The sequence below is a fragment of the Carcharhinus amblyrhynchos genome, chromosome 8 (assembly GCF_965287045.1).
Source record: "Carcharhinus amblyrhynchos chromosome 8, sCarAmb.v2.hapA, whole genome shotgun sequence".
Lineage (NCBI taxonomy): Eukaryota > Metazoa > Chordata > Chondrichthyes > Carcharhiniformes > Carcharhinidae > Carcharhinus > Carcharhinus amblyrhynchos.
In genome coordinates this window covers 26338836-26361487 of record NC_137331.1, presented here as the reverse complement: position 1 = coordinate 26361487, position 22652 = coordinate 26338836, and the positions used below count along the sequence as shown (strand labels likewise).

Sequence of the window (22652 nt, the reverse complement as noted above, 5' to 3'; positions counted from 1 at the left end):
AACGTCCCATTGAACGTAATCCGGATATACTCAGAATATTCTAACTGGTTTCCAAATTCGACAAACCTTGGGTCGGAACAGCCCTGCCTGCTTCCCCGTTAGAGTGATAAATTAGTCCAGGATTATTATAAATGGTGTAGATGCCTGTCTCCTTTGTACAGCATGTATAGAGTCATAGAATCGCCACAGAAGAGGCCATTCAGCCCATCAAATCCGCACTGACAACAATCCCACCCTATCCCCACAACTCCACATATTTACCCTCCTAACCCCTCTGAAACTAGAATCAATTTAGCATGGCCAATCAACCTAACCTTTGGACTGAGGGAGGAAACCGGAGCACCCAGAGGAAACCCATGCAGACACATGGAAAATGTACAAACTCCTCATAGATCGTGACAGAAGCCGGAACCCATGTCCCTGGCGATGTGAGGCAGCAGTACTAACCACTGTGCCACCATGTGGCACAGCAATTGCATTCCTACCGCTGGGCCAGAAGCTCAGGGTTCAAGTCCCACTCCAGGATTTGGTGACTGCAGAAGGTACATTGATAATGAGGCTAAATCAATGGATTTCCAACCTGCCTGAATGGGAGAGTTGCCTACTCAGCTACATTGCAGATGGCAATGGCAAACCACTGCAGTATTTTGCCAATAATCGTATTTGTGGAAATCTGAGGTGACCGGCACTCTGTTGGGACATGGTAAAGATGGTCTGTCCCTGTACATAAATTATTCTATTGACAGGGTGAAGGGCAGAGCTGACTGGTGGCTGGAAGTCCTGTCCCACTACATTTCAGGAGTTTCATCCCATATGTTGTCAAGCTGGAGTTCACAACTGCCTTGGTCACAATTTCGATTGGACTGGATATTGAGAGATATATCCTGAGAATTATTTATTTTTTTACATTCCTACAGGGTTAGATCTCTGCAAAGCTTTATTTTAGCACATATAAATCACATCAAACTTACAGCACAAAGCAGGCATTCCATGGGATTTCCTGTTCTACAATGGCCAGAGTTAAAATGACAACATTCACCACTGACCCCTCACAAACCCCAAGGGTGCTTCGAGGTGTGCCTTTCACCTTTTTTGACAGTGATTCCATTCTGGTGACTAGTAGCAGTACTTAGTGTTTATCTTGCAGTAAGGATTCTTCGGTTGCAATATAAGTATTAACCTCAGAAAGTAAAATCAAAGGGAAAGGTTTAATGAAGAAACTTCATTACTTTAACACATGGGGCCAAGCCCTGGGCCATACAAACAGCCCACAATTCCCATTTGCTTTCTATTTATACTGGGTCAGCTGGTCAGGCACAGCATAGAATCCTGACAGTGTGGAAGGAGGCTATTCGGCCCATCAAGGGGCAATTTAGCATAGCCAATTTAACCTAACCCACACACCTTTGGAGTGTGGGAGGGAACCGGAGCACTCGGAGGGAAACCACATAGACATGGGGTGAATGTGTGAGCTCCACACAGACAGTGACCCGAGGCCAGAATTGAACCCGAGTCCCTGGCGCTGTGGGGCAATAACCAGTACTAACTATCGTGCCTCCGTACCGGCCCAGCATGTTACCGTTGGTTACATTATAATACTTAGCAACCAATTACAATGAGGAATTCTCACAAACTGCAAACCAGAAATGATCAAACGGGTTTTATCATTCATCTTCTGTGATTTTAAGAGTGTGCAATCGAGGTTGCGACTTACAAAGGGGAAAAGGTGGAGCTGAAATTTAAACGACTAATGTTTATTATTTCAAAAATCTGTGGAATTTTTATCGTGGAATCAGGAAAGCTGACACTCCACAAGTATCAAATTAGTGTTTCAAGATCAAAAAGATTATTCAGTAGTAATTATTATTCAGTATGCTATTATCCAGTGTTGGTCAACAAGGCATTATCTTTTCAAGACTTCCAACAACTTGAAGAAAAGCATAACAAGAGCAGGTTCACATCAATTCATTGATTTCTATCTGTGAAGGCTTACCTAGCTCACCCTGTAGAACAGTAGGAAATTTACAGGGAGAAAACTTCCCGAATTTGATGTTTTACTGTGCTTTGGTGGGTGTGCCGTAAGTTGCTGTGAGTTTCTCAGAGTAATGCTGGGCACCTGGCCAAGGAGCCCCTTCTGAGCCATTACAGCGGTAAAAATCCAGGCTCATGTTTGCACATACAGCAAGTCTTAGCTGAGGAAATATTTTGGCGCAATGATGGCGTCTCTGCCTCTGAGCCTGAAACTGATTCAAGTCTTACTCCAGACCTTGGGAAGGCGATTCTCCCAAAAAAATTTCAAGTGCTGAATTGGTGGGAAAAATAGTGTAATTCACGACTGTTTTTTCAGTGGGAGTTCAGACTCGAATCTCCCACACTCTTTGCAATACAGAGGTCACAATCGTGAATATCATGAAAAGCTCAGCGGGGGCGGGGCCTATTCACACCGGAATCTGACAGCTCTGGAACTCTGCACATGCGCGGTGGCCCCAATCTGTCAGTCTCCTATTTGCTGGCCAGCTCAATTGCTGGCAAGTCTGGGATCCCCTCAGTGCTGCCCTCTCATGGCCCAATTGCAGCCTCCACAGGCATTCCTGGGCTAGCCCCGTCCCATCCCCCCTCCCCCCCCCCACCCCTCATCCAGGAGACCTCCGATCTCCTGCCCCTAGCCCCCAACAGTGATGATTCCCTCCGTCCCCCCCCACACCCACCCCGGCAGACCCGTCCAGGAGGCAGGCACCTCCCCGATAGACCCACCACCCAGTCCACCCCAATCACTGACCTCACTCTAACCCTGACCAATCCCATGCAGAGTGGCAGCAGAAGCCTCACCCTCACCGATCACCCCTATGCCCTGCCCACAGTAGGTCCTGCCCCCTTGACACTGGCCGATGCATGGTGGGCAGTGCCAAGGTGCCCCTTGAGCATGGACACTTTGCCTAAGGGGCACCACCCCCCCCCACTGCCCAATCTCCTGGGGAGACCCCGATTGCCCCCCTTCACTCCAGTGGGGTCTCCCACTAGTTTTCCAAATGTGCGGATCTACTCTCACCCTAGGTGGAGTAAAATTCTTCTAGAGGGGTGGGTGATGCCAAGGGGCCCATAGAATTCAGTCCCGGGCCCTATAATGACATTTAAATTATAAATAAATTAAAATCACTTGCCTTCCTGCTGGTTTCCAGCATGGTCTCGACCGTGCCTGCTCTCCAGCAATGGGAGACATGCATACATCGGGGACACGTGTACAAATCCCACAAAATGGCCGACACGCGCATTGCTCAACCCGACGCGCCAAAAAATTAGCGCATCGCGAGGGGAGAATCAGGCCCTTGATGTTGAAGGAAGGTGCGTTCGTAACAAAGCCAAACAAGTATCAACTTGTAAATCTTTCCAACACACACCAGTGGTAGTTGGTAAGAGCAGGAGAGATCCTTGGTCAGCCAGATGTTGGAGCCTGTACCATCACTATCCGTAACTCCAGGCTACATGCATATAGAAGTGCATGTAGCCACAGCAACTTAGACTCCTTTGTGGGATTGGGGAGGGGGTGGGGTGGGGTGAGACAGCGGAGGTAGTTGGCTGGGCTGCCAGTGTCGGTAAGGTCAGTGCCAAAAGCACTGGGTACAATGCCCATTCCGGCCAGGGTGGATTCAGAACCTGTCTCCTTGCCTAAACTATGGTGGAGGTCGTGGCACTGTGGATCAGATCTACCTTCAGGCAGAGAGCTAAAGAAAAATAACTAGTGGCCTTTCTCAGGATAGAATGTGAATTTACCAATCACCCAAAGGTGAAGGAGTAGAATTGAATTCGATACTCAGGGCAGGGTTGTAGCAGGGAGAGAGAGGACTCATCTGTTTGTGTTGCCAAGAGTTTCAAACTATTTGGAAGGGTTTATCTGGCCAGCAAGTAGGTGGACAGAGGTGGATGGGGAACCCAGACTTGAAGGGGAGGGTGCTCAGGGACACCAGTGGCCCATAGAATTCTTGGGGATTGAAGCTCCCAAAAAAAATTCCGAAAAAGAATAATTTTAGACTTGAAACATCAGCTCTGTTACTCTCACCACAGATGCTGCCAGACCTGCTGAGTTTTTCCAGCACTTTTTATTTTAATTTGAGGTTTCCACCCTCTGCAATATTTTACATAAGAACATAAGAAATAGGAGCAGGAGTAGGCCATCTAGCCCTTCGAGCCTGCCCCGCCATTCAATAAGATCATGGCTGATCTGTCGTGGCTCAGTTCCACTTTCCCGCCCTCTCCCCATAACCCTTAATCCCCTCTCTTATCAAGAACCCATCAACCCGCTTCTTAAAAATATTTAGCGAGGCAGCCTCCACCACTTCAACGGGCAGAGAATTCCAGAGATTCACCACCCTTTGAGTGAAGAAGTTCCTCCTCAACTCCGTTCTAAACCGCCTCCCCTTTATCTTGAGGCTGTGCCCCCTAGTCCTACTGTCTTTTTTGAGCGGGAAGAGTCTCTCCACCTCTATCCTATCCATCCCATTCATCATCTTATACGTCTCAATGAGATCTCCCCTCATTCTTCTAAACTCTAACGAGTACAAGCCTAGTTTATTCAGCCTCTCCTCATAGCTCAACCCCCTCAACTCCGGTATCAGCCTAGTAAACCTCCTCTGCACTCCCTCCAGGGCCAAAATATCCTTGCGCAGATGCGGCGCCCAAAACTGCACACAGTACTCCAGCTGCGGCCTCACCAATGCCCTATACAGCTGCAGCAAGACCTCCCTACTTTTATATTCAATCCCCCTCGCTATGAAGGCCAGCATCCCATTCGCCTTCCTGACCACCTGCTGCACCTGCAAGCTGGGTTTTTGCGACTCATGCACAAGGACCCCGAGGTCCCTCTGCACCGTCGCCTGCTGCAGTTTTTCGCCACATAAGTAATAGTCCTTCCTACCATTCTTCCTACCAAAGTGGACCACCTCACACTTGCCAACATTAAATTCCATTTGCCATTTCCTGGCCCATTCGCCCAGCCTATCTAGATCCTTCTGCAGACTCTCCACACCCTCCGCACAATTTGCCTTTCCCCCAATCTTGGTGTCATCAGCAAATTTCGACACCCTGCACTCGGTTCCCTCCTCCAGATCATCTATATAAATGGTAAATAGCTGAGGCCCCAGTACCGACCCCTGGGGCACCCCACTAGTCACCAACCGCCAATCCGAATAGCACCCATTGACCCCCACTCTCTGCCTCCTATTTGACAACCAATCCTCTATCCACGCTAACACCCTACCCCCAACTCCATGTCCCCTGACCTTCTGCAATAACCTCTTGTGAGGTACCTTGTCAAACGCCTTCTGAAAATCCAGAAAGACCACATCCACCGGCTCTCCTCTATCCACTGCCCTAGACACATCCTCATAGAACTCCAGTAAATTTGTCAGACACGACTTCCCTTTAATGAAACCGTGTTGCATCTGCCCTATCAAGCAATTCCCTTCAAGATGCCTCGCAATTTCCTCCTTAATGACGGATTCTAACATTTTACCTACCACAGACGTTAAACTAACTGGCCTATAATTCCCCGCCTTTTGCTTTTAAAATAATTTTGAACTTGTCATTTTTGTGCCCCATGCACTCTTTGCCTGTTTGGCACAGGACCACGAATTTCACTCACCTGTGCACCTCTCTAATTCAGGCAACCGTGTGGACAACTCTTGTAAAGACCCTGGGCAGAATTTTCCCATCCTGCCTACCACGGGAATAGTAGCAGACAGGATAGGACCATGCAAAGGTCTGTTGACCTCGGGTAGGACTTTGCAGCCTTGGGGCAAGCGTGGCTGGAAAATCCCATTACCTGGTTTAAATTACTGTGTCTGGGATTGAATGCCATGTGTGGCAGTAAGGATGGAACTGCTACTTTTAAGCCAATCTATTAGGTGGACCAAGTTAAAATCTGAGTTTTATCTGCTCTGAATATTTCACCTGCTGTGGGAAATGATATACTACTACATGTACTGATTCTGCCACTATCTCTCGTATGTGTCAAGTGTCTCTCCTCTCCCAAGTTTACCTATAGTATTAATTTTGCGCACAAGTTTGCTGGCAGCTTCTGGTTCACATCATGCTGCTTACGTTAAAAAACTTGCTGAAAACTTCCAGTATCAGTCAGAGTTATGGCTGCAATGGCTAAAGAATGAATACTGTATCCGAGAAGATCATAGAATCACAGAAAGCCTACAGTGCAGAAGGAGGCCATTCAGGCCATCACGTCTGCACCGACAACAATCCCACCTAGGCCCTATCTCCACAACCCCACATATTTATCCCACTAATGCCTCTAACCTAAGCATGCCGGGACACTGAAGGGCAATTTAGCATGGCCAATCCACCTAACCCATACATCTTGGGACTGTGGGAGAAAACCAGAGCACCTGAAAGATCCTCAAGTGAAACAAGATGAAATTCAAATGTGATTAGGGAAAATATGTCAGTGTTATTTATGAAGCACCCTGAATCTCGTTTTTGCCTGTAACGCTTGAAAGAATGACAGCAAAAGAAGAGTCACACGAACAAAATGCCTGTCAAATTGACACTTAATTGATTCTTCAAAGTTTGAAGCTTTGATTGTTTAATAAATGGGATGAGAGAGAAACGATTAGCAGATCGACTCATGTCTGAGAGTCACGGGAAAAAATTAGATTTGCCAAAAATACACTTACTAATAACAATTCGTACATTATTGACGTTAATTTTGAGTACTTTATTAATTCTGTCAAGTGAGTTTTATGTATAACGTTCAATTTTCTGCTGATTGGCAGTATCTCCTGTCTGCTCAACCAGACATTTCTGCGGCATAATTTTTAGCTTCCACTCACTATCATCTTTATTAATAAGGCTGAAAGGATCGAAACACATTGCCATAGCAAAGGGAAAAAGAGCAAACGTCCATTGTATTCATGAGTGAAGAATGGACCTCTTAACCCATTATGGAGAGAATTACAACTAAAAATGCCAATTCCATTCAGCTTGAATTGCCTTGAATTAATCTGGCATTAATATTAATTTGGCCAGGATGTTACAATCGTTCGTGCTGATAAGATTTTCCCATCCTGCTGCAGTGAATGGAGATTTGGCTGGGCGCCAAATTCTCCAACCTCACATTCAGTGAGCTCGTAGCATGAACAGCCAGTACGATCATGCCCAGTAGATTTATAATTGCAGGCTTGCAACACATTAGCACGGAACATACAATCTTACCCTTTCCTGTTGGTAGGAGGCTTGACCCATTCTGATTTTCAACAACTACAACCACAACCTGCATCTGTATAAGGCCCTCGGCGTAATGAAACATCTAGAGGTGTTTCACAAGAATAGCATAAAGCAATATTTCACTCCAAGACATGTAAGACAATGTTTGCACCATGGGACAAAGTTGAAGAGGTTAAGGAGTTTCTTAAAGGAGGGGTTGAGGAAGATCATTCAAGAGGTCAGGTACGAGGCAGCTGAAGATATGACCATCAGTGGAGAGACAATTAAAATTGAGGATTTTCAAGATGCCAGATTTAGTGGAGTGCAGATATTTTCGAGCGTTGTGAGGCTGGGGCAGATTGCAGAAGTAGGGAGGGGACAGGCCATCAGGGTTTTAATGTCGAGGCATTTAATTGGTTGATGAGATGGGTAGCTGGCATGGAGGGGAGGGAGTTGATTGGTGAGGTGAGTAGGTGAATGAAGTGGGTAGATCAGGGGCTTGTCGGGTCGGGAGGGCTGTTGAGTGGCAGTCTCAGGGTCAGAGGGTATTGGGGTGTGTAGTCAGTTGGCCGGGTGGTAGTTGGTAGACCTGGAGGGTGGCCAGTGGCGTGGTCAGGACTACATGTGGGTAGTCGAGTGACTTGGGGAGTAATCACAGGGTCAGGAAGTTTGACAGGTCGTCAGTCTGTAGGCAGGGGGATTTATGGGGTGATCGGAAGGATATCTGGAGCATCAGAGGATAGTCGGGAAGTTAGGAGATGGTCAGGTGGTTGGGAGGGGAAGTTGGGGCCATCAGGCGGGGTCTTTGGAAGTCAGGGGATCAGTGTGAATGTTTTGTGAGGTGGGACGAGGTCAGTTCTGGAGTTACCCAGGAATTATACTAGGTTCTAATCTGTCTCCCGTTTCCAGGGTAACTATTGAGGGAACTTAGGAGCAGGAGTAGGCCATTCAGCCCTTCAAGGCTACTCCACCACTCAAATAAGATCATGGCTGATCTGATTGCGGTCTCAATTTGGAATATGTCCCAAGTCTCCACTCTAACTCAGAGACATTGTATCATTAACACTCAGTTAATTGTGCTTTAGCTTCAGACCTCGTTCTTCTCATAGATCCAAATCCCTTCCGTCCATTGCAAATCTGGGTCACTTATCCACAGTGTAATGTAGTTTTAATTGTCTGATCTAAAGTAGTCAGCAGAGACCAAAAAAAGATCTATTTTGATAATGTTATTTTGAAAAGCAGCTTTTTAAAAGATGTTCTGAGACAAAATTGACCCATCTTCTTCTTGGAGTTAATTTTCCAAAATAAAATCTCTATACTTGCACATGATTGTTTTTGCCTGCAGCTTTACCTAAACTAATTAGCATCATTCTTACTTTATGTTAAAGTATGTTCCCTGTTTTTGCTGCCACTTTAATAAAAGCTTCCCATTTTGACAGGCAGGGCATGGATGTAACACGATACTCATACCATCATAGGCCCAAGTGGTTACTATAGTTACAGTACCTCAATGGCACTGTTCGCAGAGGCAACCTGCTAATGCCCAGTTATCATTCAGTAAAATCAGAGAACAAAGCTGCTGAGGCTGCTTCTAAAGGGACATTGTCATCATGAACTGGCAAACTTTGCCTATAAATGCACAGTGCAGTGACATAAGTTGAATTGAACTGAATCAGTGGGTTGCCTGTGTGTGATATTCGCAGGATGAAGTAGCATATGCTCCATTGCCATTACTGCCTGAGCTCCTGCTATCTATTGAAAGATTTGACAAACATTTTTCCAATGAGGATCATGCCAGGCGTGCAGATGGGAAAATTGGCTGCAAGTTGCTCCTGGTTTTCCATTTGTTCCTTCAACAGGCAGCATGGTGGCACAGTGGTTAGCACTGCTGCCTCACCGTGCCAGGAAGCCAGGTTCAATTCCAGCTTTTGGTGACCGTGTGGAATTTGCACATTCTCCCTGTGTCTGCATGGGTTTCCTCCAGGCACTCCAGTTTCCTCCCACAGTCCAAAGATGTGTGGGTTAGATTGATTGGCCACGCTCAATTGCCCCTTAGTGTCCCAAGATGTGTAGAGTAGCGCGATTAGTGGGGTAAATATGTAGGTTTTACATGGATAAGGTCGGGGTGTGATGCCTCATCGGAGAGTCAGTGCAGTCTCAATGGGCCGAATGGCAGCCTCCTGCACTGTAGAGATGCTAACCCATTTCATTGGTGTGGAGTTGGTTCTTGAACAATGTATTAATGACACCAATGCATTATAATCTAACTATCAATCAACTGTCAGCTTTTTAATTCGTCTTTTGCTGGCATTGTAAATCTTTTGTAAAGTTTTAAAAGTACATTGGTGGATCGGGCTCAGTTATCGAAATGTAAATCATTAATATGCTTGTACCAAGCAGTGAGATTGCAAATGATTCCTTCACTCTGCAATCTGTTATTCCACTCTAGTCAAATGAATATGAATATAGCATGCTGTAAATTAATAAGCTACTTCCTTAACAAATGAATTACTTCAAAGCATCATCTTGTTGGACTTTTTCTGTGTCATTACACTCATCCCTAGTAAACTCTCCTCCAAATGGCAACAGATGCACTTTTGCACCCACTCTACTGAGCTCTTGAACTATTCAGGACCGCTCCAGGTAAGTTGCAAGGAGATGCTAAGTACCTTCTTGGCAAAGGGAGAGAGCAGAAAGAGGTGAAGGGCAGCATGGTGGCACAGTGTTTACCACTGCTGCCTCACAGGGCCAGGGACCCGGGTTCAACTCCAACCTCGGGTGACTATCTGTGTGGAGTTTGCATCTTCTCCCTGTGTCTGCATGGGTTTCCTCTGGGCGCTCCAGTTTTCTCCCACACTCCAAAGATGTGCGGGTTTAGGTTGATTGACCATACTAAATTAACATTTTGTTTCAGGGGGATTGGCAGGTTAAATATGTGAGGTTACAGGGATAGGGCCTGGGTGGAATTGATGTTGGTGCAGGCTTGATGGGCTGAATGGCACTGGAAGGATTCTATGATTCTATGAAATTTGCTAGACGCCTGATATCATCAGAAGAGGGAGAAAAGGATGCCTTATTTCCATTTATTTTTTAAAAAACAACACCTTGCAAGATGTTGTGCTATTTTTTAATCTACCTCTCTATGAGAGAGAAGCAGGAGGCATGAAGCCTCCAATAGCCAACATCATCAGAATGTTTTCACCAGTGTACTCGGCACACGAGCTCTAAAGAACCTATTGAGCAGTCTTCTACTTGTGGCAGAGGCTGTGCAACAAATCTGCCTTTTCCTCACAAGGCTTAGCTCAACAAAAGGGAATGTTTATCACATTCAACTCTGCATTCTCACAACATCCATCCATACAGCAAAAAAACCCTTAGTTTGCTGGGAAAACAACAGTGAGTTTAATATGCACGTCATCGTTAGTGTGCAAAGAGCTGATGGTGAAGAAGGAAGAGAGACTCCACTGAGTTGCAAATCACCACAAATTGCAGAACAAATCATTCTGTCATTAGTCTTGCAAAAACGGGAGCTCACCACCTCATTCCCCATCAGTATCGTTAAATTACTGTGTGTGCGCACAATGAATGCAAACTCAGTTCACCACAGACAGTTTGGATTGGTGCTTAGGAGAGTCTTTAAATGATGTGATTTATAGACCTGCAATGTCGCACCACATCTCTGGTCCAGAAAGAGAACAATGAGATTTCACTCCTGTAAATAATGAATTGTTTTTAGAGATTTTTTGAATTATATTTTGTTTGTTAGTTTTTTTATTCTCTTCTGCCTTTTTTCTCCATTTTAACCTAAACTTTTCTTTTTATATCTAATTTCTGACTCCCTACTACCTTCCCTCTCATGCCTCGATTTCAGTCTCCGTCTGTAAATCTCAGGGGTTAAGGGGCTAGCCTGTTAGTAGCATTGCTCATCAATTCTCCAGATGCTTTTGTCACACTGTTAAAAGCGCACAATTTGTGAACTTGTGTCACGCACATTTCCCAAGCTGAAACGTTATCAAACAAACCATGTGGCAAGCTAAAGGGTCTATTTTCTTCTTCAGAATAACCTTGAGCGTAACTGATTCAAAGTACAAACTTCTTTATTAAGCGTCCTTTGTAATTTACAGAAAGCGAAGTAAACATTACTTAAGAGAGAGTGATAGAGAAAGCAGCAAAAGCCAGCCAGCATTGTGTTGGTTAAAAAACTCAAAACGTAGTCTGGATCGAACTAACTAAACATTGTTCTGTGTCTATAATTTCACTGAATACTTCCCTTGAGTTATTAAAGAGCTGGGTACAACTAGTTTCTGCTGCATTAACATGTGGCAGCTGTGGCCATAGAAGCTTCTGTTTAGCTTTTGACAAAGCTTGTTTACCTTACATTGTACTTTCAGAGAATGTAGCTAAGTTTCTAGGCTGAACCCAGAATCCCACACTGATGTGGCCAAATTAGTTTAAGTTAGCTTAAAGCACAGCACAATTAGTTACATTAGGCAGAAATACCTTTAAATGAAGCCTTTTAAGTGGGCAAACCAATGTTGAATCCCACACAGGCAATGAAATTTCCCACTCCAGCAAATTCAGTCAATACTTCCATGTTGCCTTTCACTGCCAGTGTTTATACGATACAGGGCATTGAGGAATGCCAGGCATCAAATAGCTACAGCTCAACAACATGCAGAGTTAATTATTCATTCAATAGAATATGCTTCCCTTTAATTGATTTCAGTTCAGAGGCACCTGAGTTTTCTGAAAGTTCAAATATACAAACTATGACTATTGTTGCATTTGTCATTTGCAGAATGTGTGATACAGGAGAGGGGCTCTTTACATTTCAGACACGGGAAGGAGAGAACATCTACCAAAAGGTGCATTCAGCAACTCTAGCCATAGCTGAACAACATGAGCAACTCATGCTAGAGATGGAGAAGAAAACAAGGGTATGTACCATTTGCACTTTGCTTTCATTTAGTTATAAAAGGTTTGATATTTCTAGGGAGTTTTCTGTCACCAATTCCATTGGCAGGATCATTTTCAAATTCCTTTGGTGGGAAAAGGTCAGGAAAATGCCTTAAGCAGCACCAGAATAATAGGAGGGAATCAGCCCTTGAAGGATTGGAACCTAGGACCTTGGTCTCATGAGAAAACGCCTGATTGAAGGTAGAAGTCCAAACGCTGTGGTGAATATCATTACAGAACTGACCTTTCAATGACTGTTCAAAAAGGTCAACAGAACTGGAAAAGCACCCAGAATAACCCCATGCTGATAGCAAGGAATGAGCACTGCATATCAATGAAGAGATCCCTTGATTGTGTCAATATACTGTACCACAGTAAAGTGCTTTCAGGAATGTGCACAAATAGCTGATTCTGAACTGGGCATGGAAAAGGATCCTCCATATTTAATCAGCTACCAGCATTACAAACCAGATCGTAACAGTCCAAAGACTGACTGCCAATGCGTTACTTTACAAAGTCTAACCTGTTTTGATCTAGGTCATGAGATGGTACAGTAGCACAATGGTTAGGACTGCTGCCTCAAAGTGCCAAGGACCGGGATCCGACAGTGGGTAACCGCGTGGAATTTGCCCGTTCTCTCCGTGTCTGCGTGGGCTTCCTCCGCGTGCTCCGGTTTCCTCCCACAGTGCAAAGATGTGTAGGTTGGGTTGATTGGCCGTGCTAAATTGCCCCTTAGTGTCGGGGTGATTAGAAGTGTAAATACATGGAGTTATGGGGATAGGACCTGGGTGGAATTGTTACTGATGCAGGCTTGACGGGCTGAATGGCACTGTGCACTGCATAGTGGGGATTCTGTGATATGTCAGATTAGGCATTAACCCCAGGATTCAACAGATTCCTCCCTACACAGCAGAGGGAAACCTGTTAGCACATGAGCCAGGGTTCTTGCTCTGGGTTGCCTGACAGGATCAGTCCTGATTGTTTGATGGCCTTCTGACGCACAATTCACTTGTGAAAATTGACCACTTGAGAAAGGTATTCAAGGGTAACTAATCTCATTGAACCACACCAGAGAAGTGTTCCATAGCCTTTTATTAACAAGTAGGATACTGTTATTATATCCTTCAAAATGAATTATTTGTGTAGGCCAAGGTGGTTCTTTCTTGCTTTTATCTTAATGCGCTAATATTGATCAGAGAAATGGATCTCTTAAAGCATCTAAGATTGATCAGATGAATCGATCTCCAACTTTTTATTATGTTGATGAGATGGGCTGACCTTTATAGAAGTACTCACCTTAATAAAGCTCAATGTCAGCCTTGCCTTAGAAAAGGAGTAAAAATGAATTGCACTGAATACTTTTGTGAGCTAAAAAACCATTCCCTGTTCTTGAGCAGTCCCTTTCTCAGAAACGTGATTAACTAACCGCAGATTGACTCTCTTTCAAAAACAGTCCCCCCTCCTGCCCCTTTCTCTTTCCCAAAGCCTCACTTGGTAGCTTTTGTTGAGATAGAAAAGCAATAATTCAATAGGAGTCAGAGAAAAATCGTCTCGGTGAGAAAAAAAATGTAGAGATGCTGCAAAAACCAATACCCAAAGCAGCCATGTTACTGTTTTTTACACCTGCAGCTTCTAACTTGCCAATATTCTGTTTGCTGTGCTCATCTGCCATGCAATACCCCGGCAGAATTTTCCTGGCCCACTCGCCACGGGAATCTTAGCAGGCGGGACACGGACCATGCAAAGGTCCGTCGACCTTGTTCCAGCATTGGGTCAACTGTGGCCCGAACATACCGCCCTTCATCTTCTGATTCAGTTTGTGAATTTCCATATAGGATGGAAATAAAATAAATCAGATCTGAAATTATCTAAGTGATGATATTTGAATTTATTTTCAAGGCGCTAAATTGGACTCAATTCTGATCTCTTCAGCTTTGGTGGGATCGCTATTTTTTAATCTCAAGAAAGTGGCCCTGCACGTCCACAGCTTTTAAAGAAAGTACTCTGCTTATCCTTGACGTAATTATTAATGGCCTGCTGTTACCCTAACCTGTGCGCAATGTGCAGCATTTCTCCATTCGTGAGTGCAACAAGTTAAGCTGAAACCTTGACAAGCCTCCACGTTAGTGCTCGTGGAGCCTGTAAATCTCCTAAAAGCTGCATGACCCTAATTATCCCTGCCCTGTGCCTGTTCAAAATGGGTGTCAGATTGCCTTAGCATCTGGCTCTCTGACAGAACTTTGCAAAGGCGTGTGTGTGATGGAAACTGCTACTAAATTAGTTATAGAGAGAAAAAAAAAATCACTGCAACTTCTAGAAGCCATCTGTGACTGTTTTGAATTTATTCTGTGTGAGAGTTAGTTAAAATTGCATCTCATTTAACACAGCGAAAGTGAGACCATGTCATATATATTGCTTAGTTAAATGAAACACTTAGCAGCTGTAGTTTCCACGTTGTGAATAAGAACGTAAGAACTAGGAACAGGAGTAGGCCATCTGGCCCCTTGAGCCTGCTCTGCCATTCAATCAGATCATGGCTGGTCTTATCGTGGATTCTTTAAGAATGGCAATTGTACAAGTCCAAAGATGTGCGGGTTAGGTCGATGGGCCACGCTAAATCACCCCTTAGTGTCAGGGTACATACTTGGGATACGGTCATAGGACCTGAGTGGGATTGTTGTCAATGCGGGATTGATGGACTGCTTCTGCACTGTGGGAGTTCAATGTTTCTATGATTACAGAATGGAGCTATTTTAAACTATTATTTCCAATTCACTGTTAACTCCGAAGGTTATAGGTTTATGAATAGCTCTTCACTGGAAAGGTACAAATTATGTATAGTAGCTTAATGGGTAGCATGGGTATGAATTCTAAACATATTTCTTGACAATACAACTGTGGGATTTTGGTGCATGTGGACAAAGGTTTAAATTTGATGTCTTGGTAAGCGTGACTCCTGAGGTTGTGCAGTGCGTTAGTCATGCCATTGTATAATCAAGGGGCTGAACCTGGCATCCTCCTGCGCAGTGAGTTATTGATATAAACCAAATAATTAAGAAGAGGTACTGGACAAAGCCTTCTCCACAGGTTAGGAGCTGATGTATTCATGTGGACTCAGCTTGTGTATGTAGTACTAACCTTTGAGACTAGAAATGAGAAATGCCTGTGTGGATGTCACTTGCCCATTTTCAGCTGGCGAATAGTTTGTGGTGTAAGGGGGAGATGATGGCCTTGTGATTTTATCACTAGACTATTAATCCAGAAACTTAGCTAATGTTCTGGGGACCCAGGTCCGAATCCCACCCCGGCAGATGGTGGAATTTGAATTCAATAAAAATATCTGGAATTATGAATCTACTAATGACCATGAAACCATTGTCCATTGTCAGAAAAATCCATCTCGTTCATTAATGTCCTTTAGGGAAGGAAATCTGCCGTCCTTACCCAGTCTGGCCGAGATGTGACTCCAGAGCCACAGCAATTAGAGATGGGCAATAAGTAATGGCCAGCCAGCGACACCTATGTCCAACGAATGAATAAAAGAAATCAGAAAAATATCAGTCCAGATTTTCATGGAGATGGCACCCTTTAAAAATGACAACCGGAACCCAATTCTGGGAATCCCAGCACCATTCCCAATGCCGGCAATTTTCAGCAATGCGGAATAAGGGTAGCACACAGGTAGAAAACCCATTCCCAACCTGGTTGGCTTTATTACAAGGATAGGCATCTCATACCATGTCTCAAAGTTTTGTGGAGATGGAGCAACATAGATGACACATAGTTCATGGCCCCTCAGCAGAGTTGTGAACCATAGTCTAGATTTAGTACCTTTATCTTTAATAAATAGTCTTAAACAGCAATTGCTGTTAAAAAATAATCCTTGCAGTGTATCATAAATACTACCAGAGATCACAATAACAAGCTCAAATTCTTGTCAAGTTCCAGTTCATGAGATAATATTTTAAGCCCTTTTCTGTAATTATTGTTACCACTGTAATTTAGCAAAGTTTAGGTACCAGTTCAGTTTCAACAGGTATTTTCCTTAGGAATTAGGGAATGGTGTCAAAGTGGTACAGTCATCTAGTAATCCAGGCAAATGCTTTGGGGACTTGAGTTCAAATCCCATCAGCACAGCTGATGGAATTTAAATTCAGTTAATAAAATCTGGAATTATAAAGGGTGATCTTAATGGCTCTTCACATTGATCAGTGTGACGAGCCATTAAGATTGCGCGAGCGGAGAAAAAATGGGTTTGTGTCCAGTTTCTCGCCTCTTGCAATCTTACTGGCCCCGAATTTCCAGCATATTCAACCTCGTACCTGGAAAGGACATGAGGCTTATTTTAATATGAATGAGCTCATTTTAAAACGTCTGGTGAGCCCAATCCCGGGACGCAGTTGTCCGGACTGACTATCTTAACGGCCTTGCTGGTGAAGGTCCTCACTGGTGAGGATCATGTACGGTCCCAACCAATGGGCGACGGGGAAGCTGCACATTCGGTAACCGGGGATCAACTGGGGCAGTGATTGTTCAGGCCGAGGGGGTTGGGAGGGGGGACTGCTGATCGACTGGGTCAGGGGTTATCAGAGCAATAGGCAATATCCAGTGGGGTGGAGGGGGGTGGACTGCACAGATCAGAGAGATCTGCGCGTTCGCAATAGAGCCCTCTCATGTGAGCAACCAGCTTTCTGGCAAGAAAGGACTCTGTCCACTTCCTCTACTAGCCAGAATAACACTTTGCCCCTTTTTTTGCTGTAAGATTGTGTCTAAAAGCTTGCTTCTGTCCCATTTTCATGCTTGTTTGACACTTTGGTAATCCCACCTGCCCCACCTCCCCAGTTTCAGTAATAGTTCCCATGAAACTCTCAGTAATTGTCATAAAAACCCGTCTGGTTCACCAGTGCCCTTTAGGGAAAGAAATCTGCCGTCCTTACCTGGTCTGTCCTACATGTGACTCCAGACCCACAGCAACGCGTTTGACTCTCAACCAACCTCTGAAATGGCCAAGCAAGCTATTCAATTCAAGTGCAATTAAGGATGAGCAATAAATGCTGGTATTGTCAGGAAGGGCCCCATCCCATGAAAAAATACATTTTTAAAAATGGCCTCCTCCCACCTTGATAATAGCTTAAGATTGACTCTTGTGAATGCTCCATCTCCCTGTTCAACAGACCCTAACTGAGTTTGTCTAATCTTAGAACATAGAACATTACAGCACAGTACAGGCCCTTTGGCCCTCAATGTTGCGCCGATGTGTGAAACCAATCTAAAGCCCATCTAACCTACACTATTCCAATATCATCCATATGTTTATCCAATGACTATTTAAATGCCCTTCATTAAATCATTTAATTGCACATCCACTCTATCAGGCCTCACATTATCCTGTAAGTTTCAGTAAGATCCCCCCCCATCCTTCTAAACTCCAACGAGTACAAATCCAGCATTCTCAAACTTTCCTCATGCAACGAGCTCTTCATTGCAGGGATCATTCTTGTGAATCTCCTCTGGGCCCTTTCCAAGGCCTGCACTTGTCAAAACTTCCCAGGCAATGTCAAAAGGACCTGATATGTAGAGAATTAAGAAAGAATTAACATTTCATGAAGTGAAAATATAGGAACATTGGGGAGGTGATGACCCAATGGTATTATTGCTAGAATATTAATCCAGAAATTCAGACAATATTCTGGGGACCCTGGTTCGAATCCTGTCACGGTAGATGTTTGAATTTGAATTCAGTTTAAAAAATCTGGAATTAAAAATCTACTGACAACCAGGAAACCATTGTCGATTGTCGGAAAAACCCATCTGGTTTGTTAATGTCCTTTAGGGAAGGAAGTCTAGCCTCCTGACCTGCCTACATGTGGCCCACAGAAATGTGGTGGACTCTCAATTGTCCTTGGGAAATTAGGGATGGGGCATTAATGCTGACCAGCTAGTGACACCCCATGTCCCAGGAATGAATAAAAATAATTACAGAGGATGGAAAGTCACAAAAATTTTTAAATTTAGTAACATCAGATTTTACCTAAGTGGGAGTAAAAAATCCTATAATTTCCTTTGCTATATGTAATGCTATTAAGGTGTGAGGCAATACTGTGAAAAATGGCCAACAAAAAGATGCATTGTAATGAAAACTGTGTCTGCCAAAGTAAGCAAGCAAGATGCTTTCAAACTGAAAATAAAAGAGGTTATGGATCAAGAAAGAAACTTGAAGCACCGCACCATATGGAACAAATAAAGTACAATGATAATTGATGTACACAATTTCAAGAAACGGAGGTAAGAATACTCTGTCAATCGTATAACTGTCAAACCAATGTTAATAACACCCTTGGGGCCTTAGAATAAAGCAAGACTGAAATTTATCCTCAGGACTAAGTGGGCTTGAAAAAAATCAAAACTGAAAGATCTTCAGGTTAGATTGAAATTGCTGCTGAACTCGTCAGGTCCGATGGAGGCAGATCAGTCAAGAAACATAAACTGCTTTGAAGACTGGAATGAACCAAGCAATGGGAAAATTCAGTGACTGTTCGGCTCCCAGAATAGGGAAATTGGCTGGCGTGCTGAAAATATTACATGAGGCTGCCTGTCTGTGCAAGCAAGTTTGGAAGTGATAAGGGCATGTATGGAACTGAAGACTTGAAGGCCAATTATGCAAGGAGTGAGTTGGCCTTGGAGCTAACTGAAGAACAGTGAAGCTGATTTCTAAGCAAGTTGCAGAGAGTGAATCACAGAATCAAAATGCCAAGGTCATTACTTTAACAATCCTGTCTATCTCGAGAAGGTTTCTGAGAGCCTGCCTGTTTAATTAACGTCTTGTACCATTTTGGATTAAGGATGGGTCAGTATCTTAAAGAGTTGTATTGTCAAGCAGTGGGTACAGCAGTTCAAAATAATGTTCTAATCAACAGAGATGCACACTGACAGCTTCCTATAGCTCATAATAGCCAGACACTGGTGAAAATGGAGCTTGGCTCAGACAGCAGGTCTGCTCCTGGATGACTTGGTGACAATAAACTACTGAACAACTAACCAAAAGGATCACCAGAAAACTGTCAGTGATGTAGACAAAGCAATCACTTTATTCTGCAGGAATACAGCAAAGCACAGGACTGGGAAGAAACCATGGCAATCTATTTGGTCATTCTGATTGCCTGTGAAATGTGAATGGGTATATTCTTGTGTGCTATGGCACAGTGGGCATTGTCAAGGATGCATAATGGTATCAATGGAAGGCGGAGCCAATTTAGCAGGTTTGGTAACACAACAGAGCACAACGCTTGACAATTGAGCATGAGTCCAAACCCATGCTCTGCGGCGGGGGAGCACGAGTCCGAGCTCACATTACAGCAGTATCATGTTAGCCCTCAACTCCTGGGATGAGCTGCCGGTGTCGTCAAAACAGATTCTCAATTGGACTCAAAAAGACCCAGGCCTATCCAGAGTAGAGCAGATGGTTTTCCATGGATAGCACTTCAACACGTCAATTGAAGCTGAGGGCAGAGTGTTACTGTGGGTGTCTGGAGTAGTGATTCCTAACCCAGCAAGAGGAATGTTACTGCAGGAATTACACAATGCTCATCCAAGTCGGACTGAAATGAAGATGCTCACAACAAGTTATATTTGGTGGCCAGGCATTGATAAAGATAGCGAAAATCTATTTGGGCATTGCGATCAATTCCATTCGCATTAAGCACTGCCTCCAGCTGTCTTGCTCCCATGGAAGTAGCCTGGGTATGATTACATCCGGATTTCACTGGTCTTTTTATGGGTTGTTATGCTCCTAATTATTGTTGATGCCCATTCCAAGTGTCTTAATGTTTATGAAATGAAAACACTGTCAGTCGCAATGATGGGGAAAAAACTACATCAAACGTCTGCCACGTGTGGCCTGCCAGAACTTTTGGTCTCTGATAATGGCACTGCTTTTACAGGGGCGGAGCTTCAGCTGTTACTGAAGAATAATGGAATAAAACCTGTGTACGTGACACCCTATCACCCAGCCCGAATGGCTTTGCACAAAGAGCTGGTCGGACATTCCAATCAGCAATGGAAAGGCAGCCTGTTATGACTGATACTTGCTTGATTCCTCCTCACTTACCGAACACCACATGTTACTATGGGAGTATCCCCCACAGGAGTTACTAATAGGGAGGTGCCTCAGAACAAGGCTTGACCTGGTGTTTCCAAATTCAGTGGGGATGGTGGAAATGAAACAAGGTGTACAAAAGGGATATCATGATTCTGATAAGAGTGATAGGTCATTTGAGGTAAATGACTCAGTATTCATTGGAAACTTTGAAGATGATCCAGCCAGTGGCCTGGGAAAATCATTACAAAAACCAGCCTGATGTCCTATCTGATTGACCTCCAAGGAAGAAAAGTAAGGAAACATGAAGATAACTTCAGGAAGAGCGAAACTCACACAATACAAACAGAGAAGGATAATTCAGAAACACATTCCTTCAATATTGCCAAGTTCAGTGGGATTGTATAATTCAGAGGAAGGCACTTGTGTTGTTCCCATGGGAACTGGAGCAAATGCCTGCTCCTGAAAGTACAAACACCCAACCGCTAATCAAGACATTGCTATTTCAACTGAGGCAGAGCCGGACAGAGAGCTGAACCATTCTCGGAGACGTCAGAAATTCCCTGATAACTGAAATTTTGAGAGACTGCACTGTGTTACTCAACCATGCTTTTAAATATAATTTTATGGTCCATCCTTGGCTCTTCATAAATGCGATTATAAATAACTTAAAGGGGCAGGGAGATGTGATAGGGCGGCAGAACATAATACATACCAACTGAGCGTGAGTCGGAGAGCACAGAGCAACTGTTGAATGCGAATCCAAACTCATGCTGTGCAGAGGTTGGAGGGCAGCGTTTGAAGAGCGGTGGTTGAGTTTTGGCAGTTCACCCTCAGGAGTTGAGGTGTCTATATTATCCATCCATCAATCTAGTTCACTTTGAATGAACAATTTAACTATGTTCACCTGCTGAGTAGTTGTAAAGCCTCACAGTTATTACATGCCTTAACTGATGAATTTTGGAAAACTCCAGGGTGGGGAGTTGGGGTTAGCTCAGTTAGCTGGACAGCCGGTTTGTGATGCTGAGTGATGCCAGCAGCGTGGGTTCAATTCCCATATTGGCTGAGGTATGAAAGCCCCTCAACTTTTCCCCTCTCCTGAGGTGCAGTGATCCTCGGGTTAAAATCACCACCAGTCGGCTATCTCTCTCAAAGGGGAGAGGAGCCTATGGATCATCTGGGACTATGGTGACTTTACAAACAAGGACAGGAAGTTCACTGATAGAGGCACTGGGGAATGCAGCCAGCTGCTTTGCAGATGTTGAGCTGACATTGGAACTTTGAGTGAAAGGCAGGAAGGGAGCATCAGCAGGTGGGAAGATTTCTGTGAGGCCAAGAGGAACATTCACGCTCCTCCTGCCCATCCACAAAGAAGGGCAATTACACCACACAGACTGCAGTGAGTCAGTGCCGCCATCTCAAGGAATGAACAATGAATGGCAACCCTTGCCAGAGACGCCAAATGAGCAAACAAACAAAAAGAAATGCGCTGAAAAGCTATGACCACATTGTTAGAATGCCATTTGATGCACCTAGCTGTTACAGGGCTTCTTTAATGTTTTATTTGTTATTGCAGTCATTAAAATTAGTGTTGCCCTCGGGTAGCCAGACAAGGTCATGGATTAGTTTAAGATGATTTATTAACGGCTATATTATAGGACTCCAACTTAAGTCATCAAAGCCAGTCGGAGTACAGAGTTTAGCTATACACAAGCAGTTAGAGTTTCAAATTTGATTACATGTAATTAGCATATACCAATTGAGACATAGGCATATTATCTCTATCCACTCACGATTATTGATTAAGATTACATCATGCATACATAAGGGCATAGTGTCCAATTATCATTTCTATGTGTTATGTCATCAAGAAATAATAGCTATGTCTCTGACCAACCTCCCATTCTGTTGTTCCTTTTTCTAGTGGGCAAACATGAGCTGCAGTTGTGAATTGCTTAATTAAATGATTTTTGACTCTTGTCTGAGTCTGCTTTAATCAAAACCTGTCATTTACATATAGGTTTCCCTATGTAACTGAAGTTCAGCTTGCAGCTTATGTGATTTCTAAACTTGTGTGATTATTAACCCTTTCACTAGCCAACTGAAAACACTCCTTTTATTCTTAGATTAAAACTGCCTTTCTCCACCAAACCTACATGTTCAGAATTTTCAGAACTGAGATCATGTCACATCATTTGAATGCCCAGTCCTTTATTAATCATGAGTACAATCATATTTTGAGATATTCAGCACATTATATGAGGAGGAATAAAATGTCTTATTTTATGATTGATGGCAAGATTTCAGCGTTCAATCCCGATCTCCAGTCATTGTCTGTGTGGAGTTCATAAGAACATAAGAAGAACATAAGAAATAGGAGCAGAAGTAG

The 22652-nt window shown here is 43.9% G+C and overlaps 1 protein-coding gene across 2 annotated transcripts in view; it reads left to right on the top strand.

Moving 5' to 3' along the window:
- dok6 (docking protein 6) overlaps window positions 1–22652 on the top strand; it is a 382866-nt gene that overhangs the window by 321273 nt on the left and 38941 nt on the right. For both annotated transcript variants that reach the window (XM_080193779.1, XM_080193781.1), the window contains exon 6: window positions 12011–12149. In XM_080193779.1, the coding sequence (XP_080049905.1) occupies window positions 12011–12149 (139 nt within the window). The remainder of the gene's footprint in view (window positions 1–12010; window positions 12150–22652) is intronic.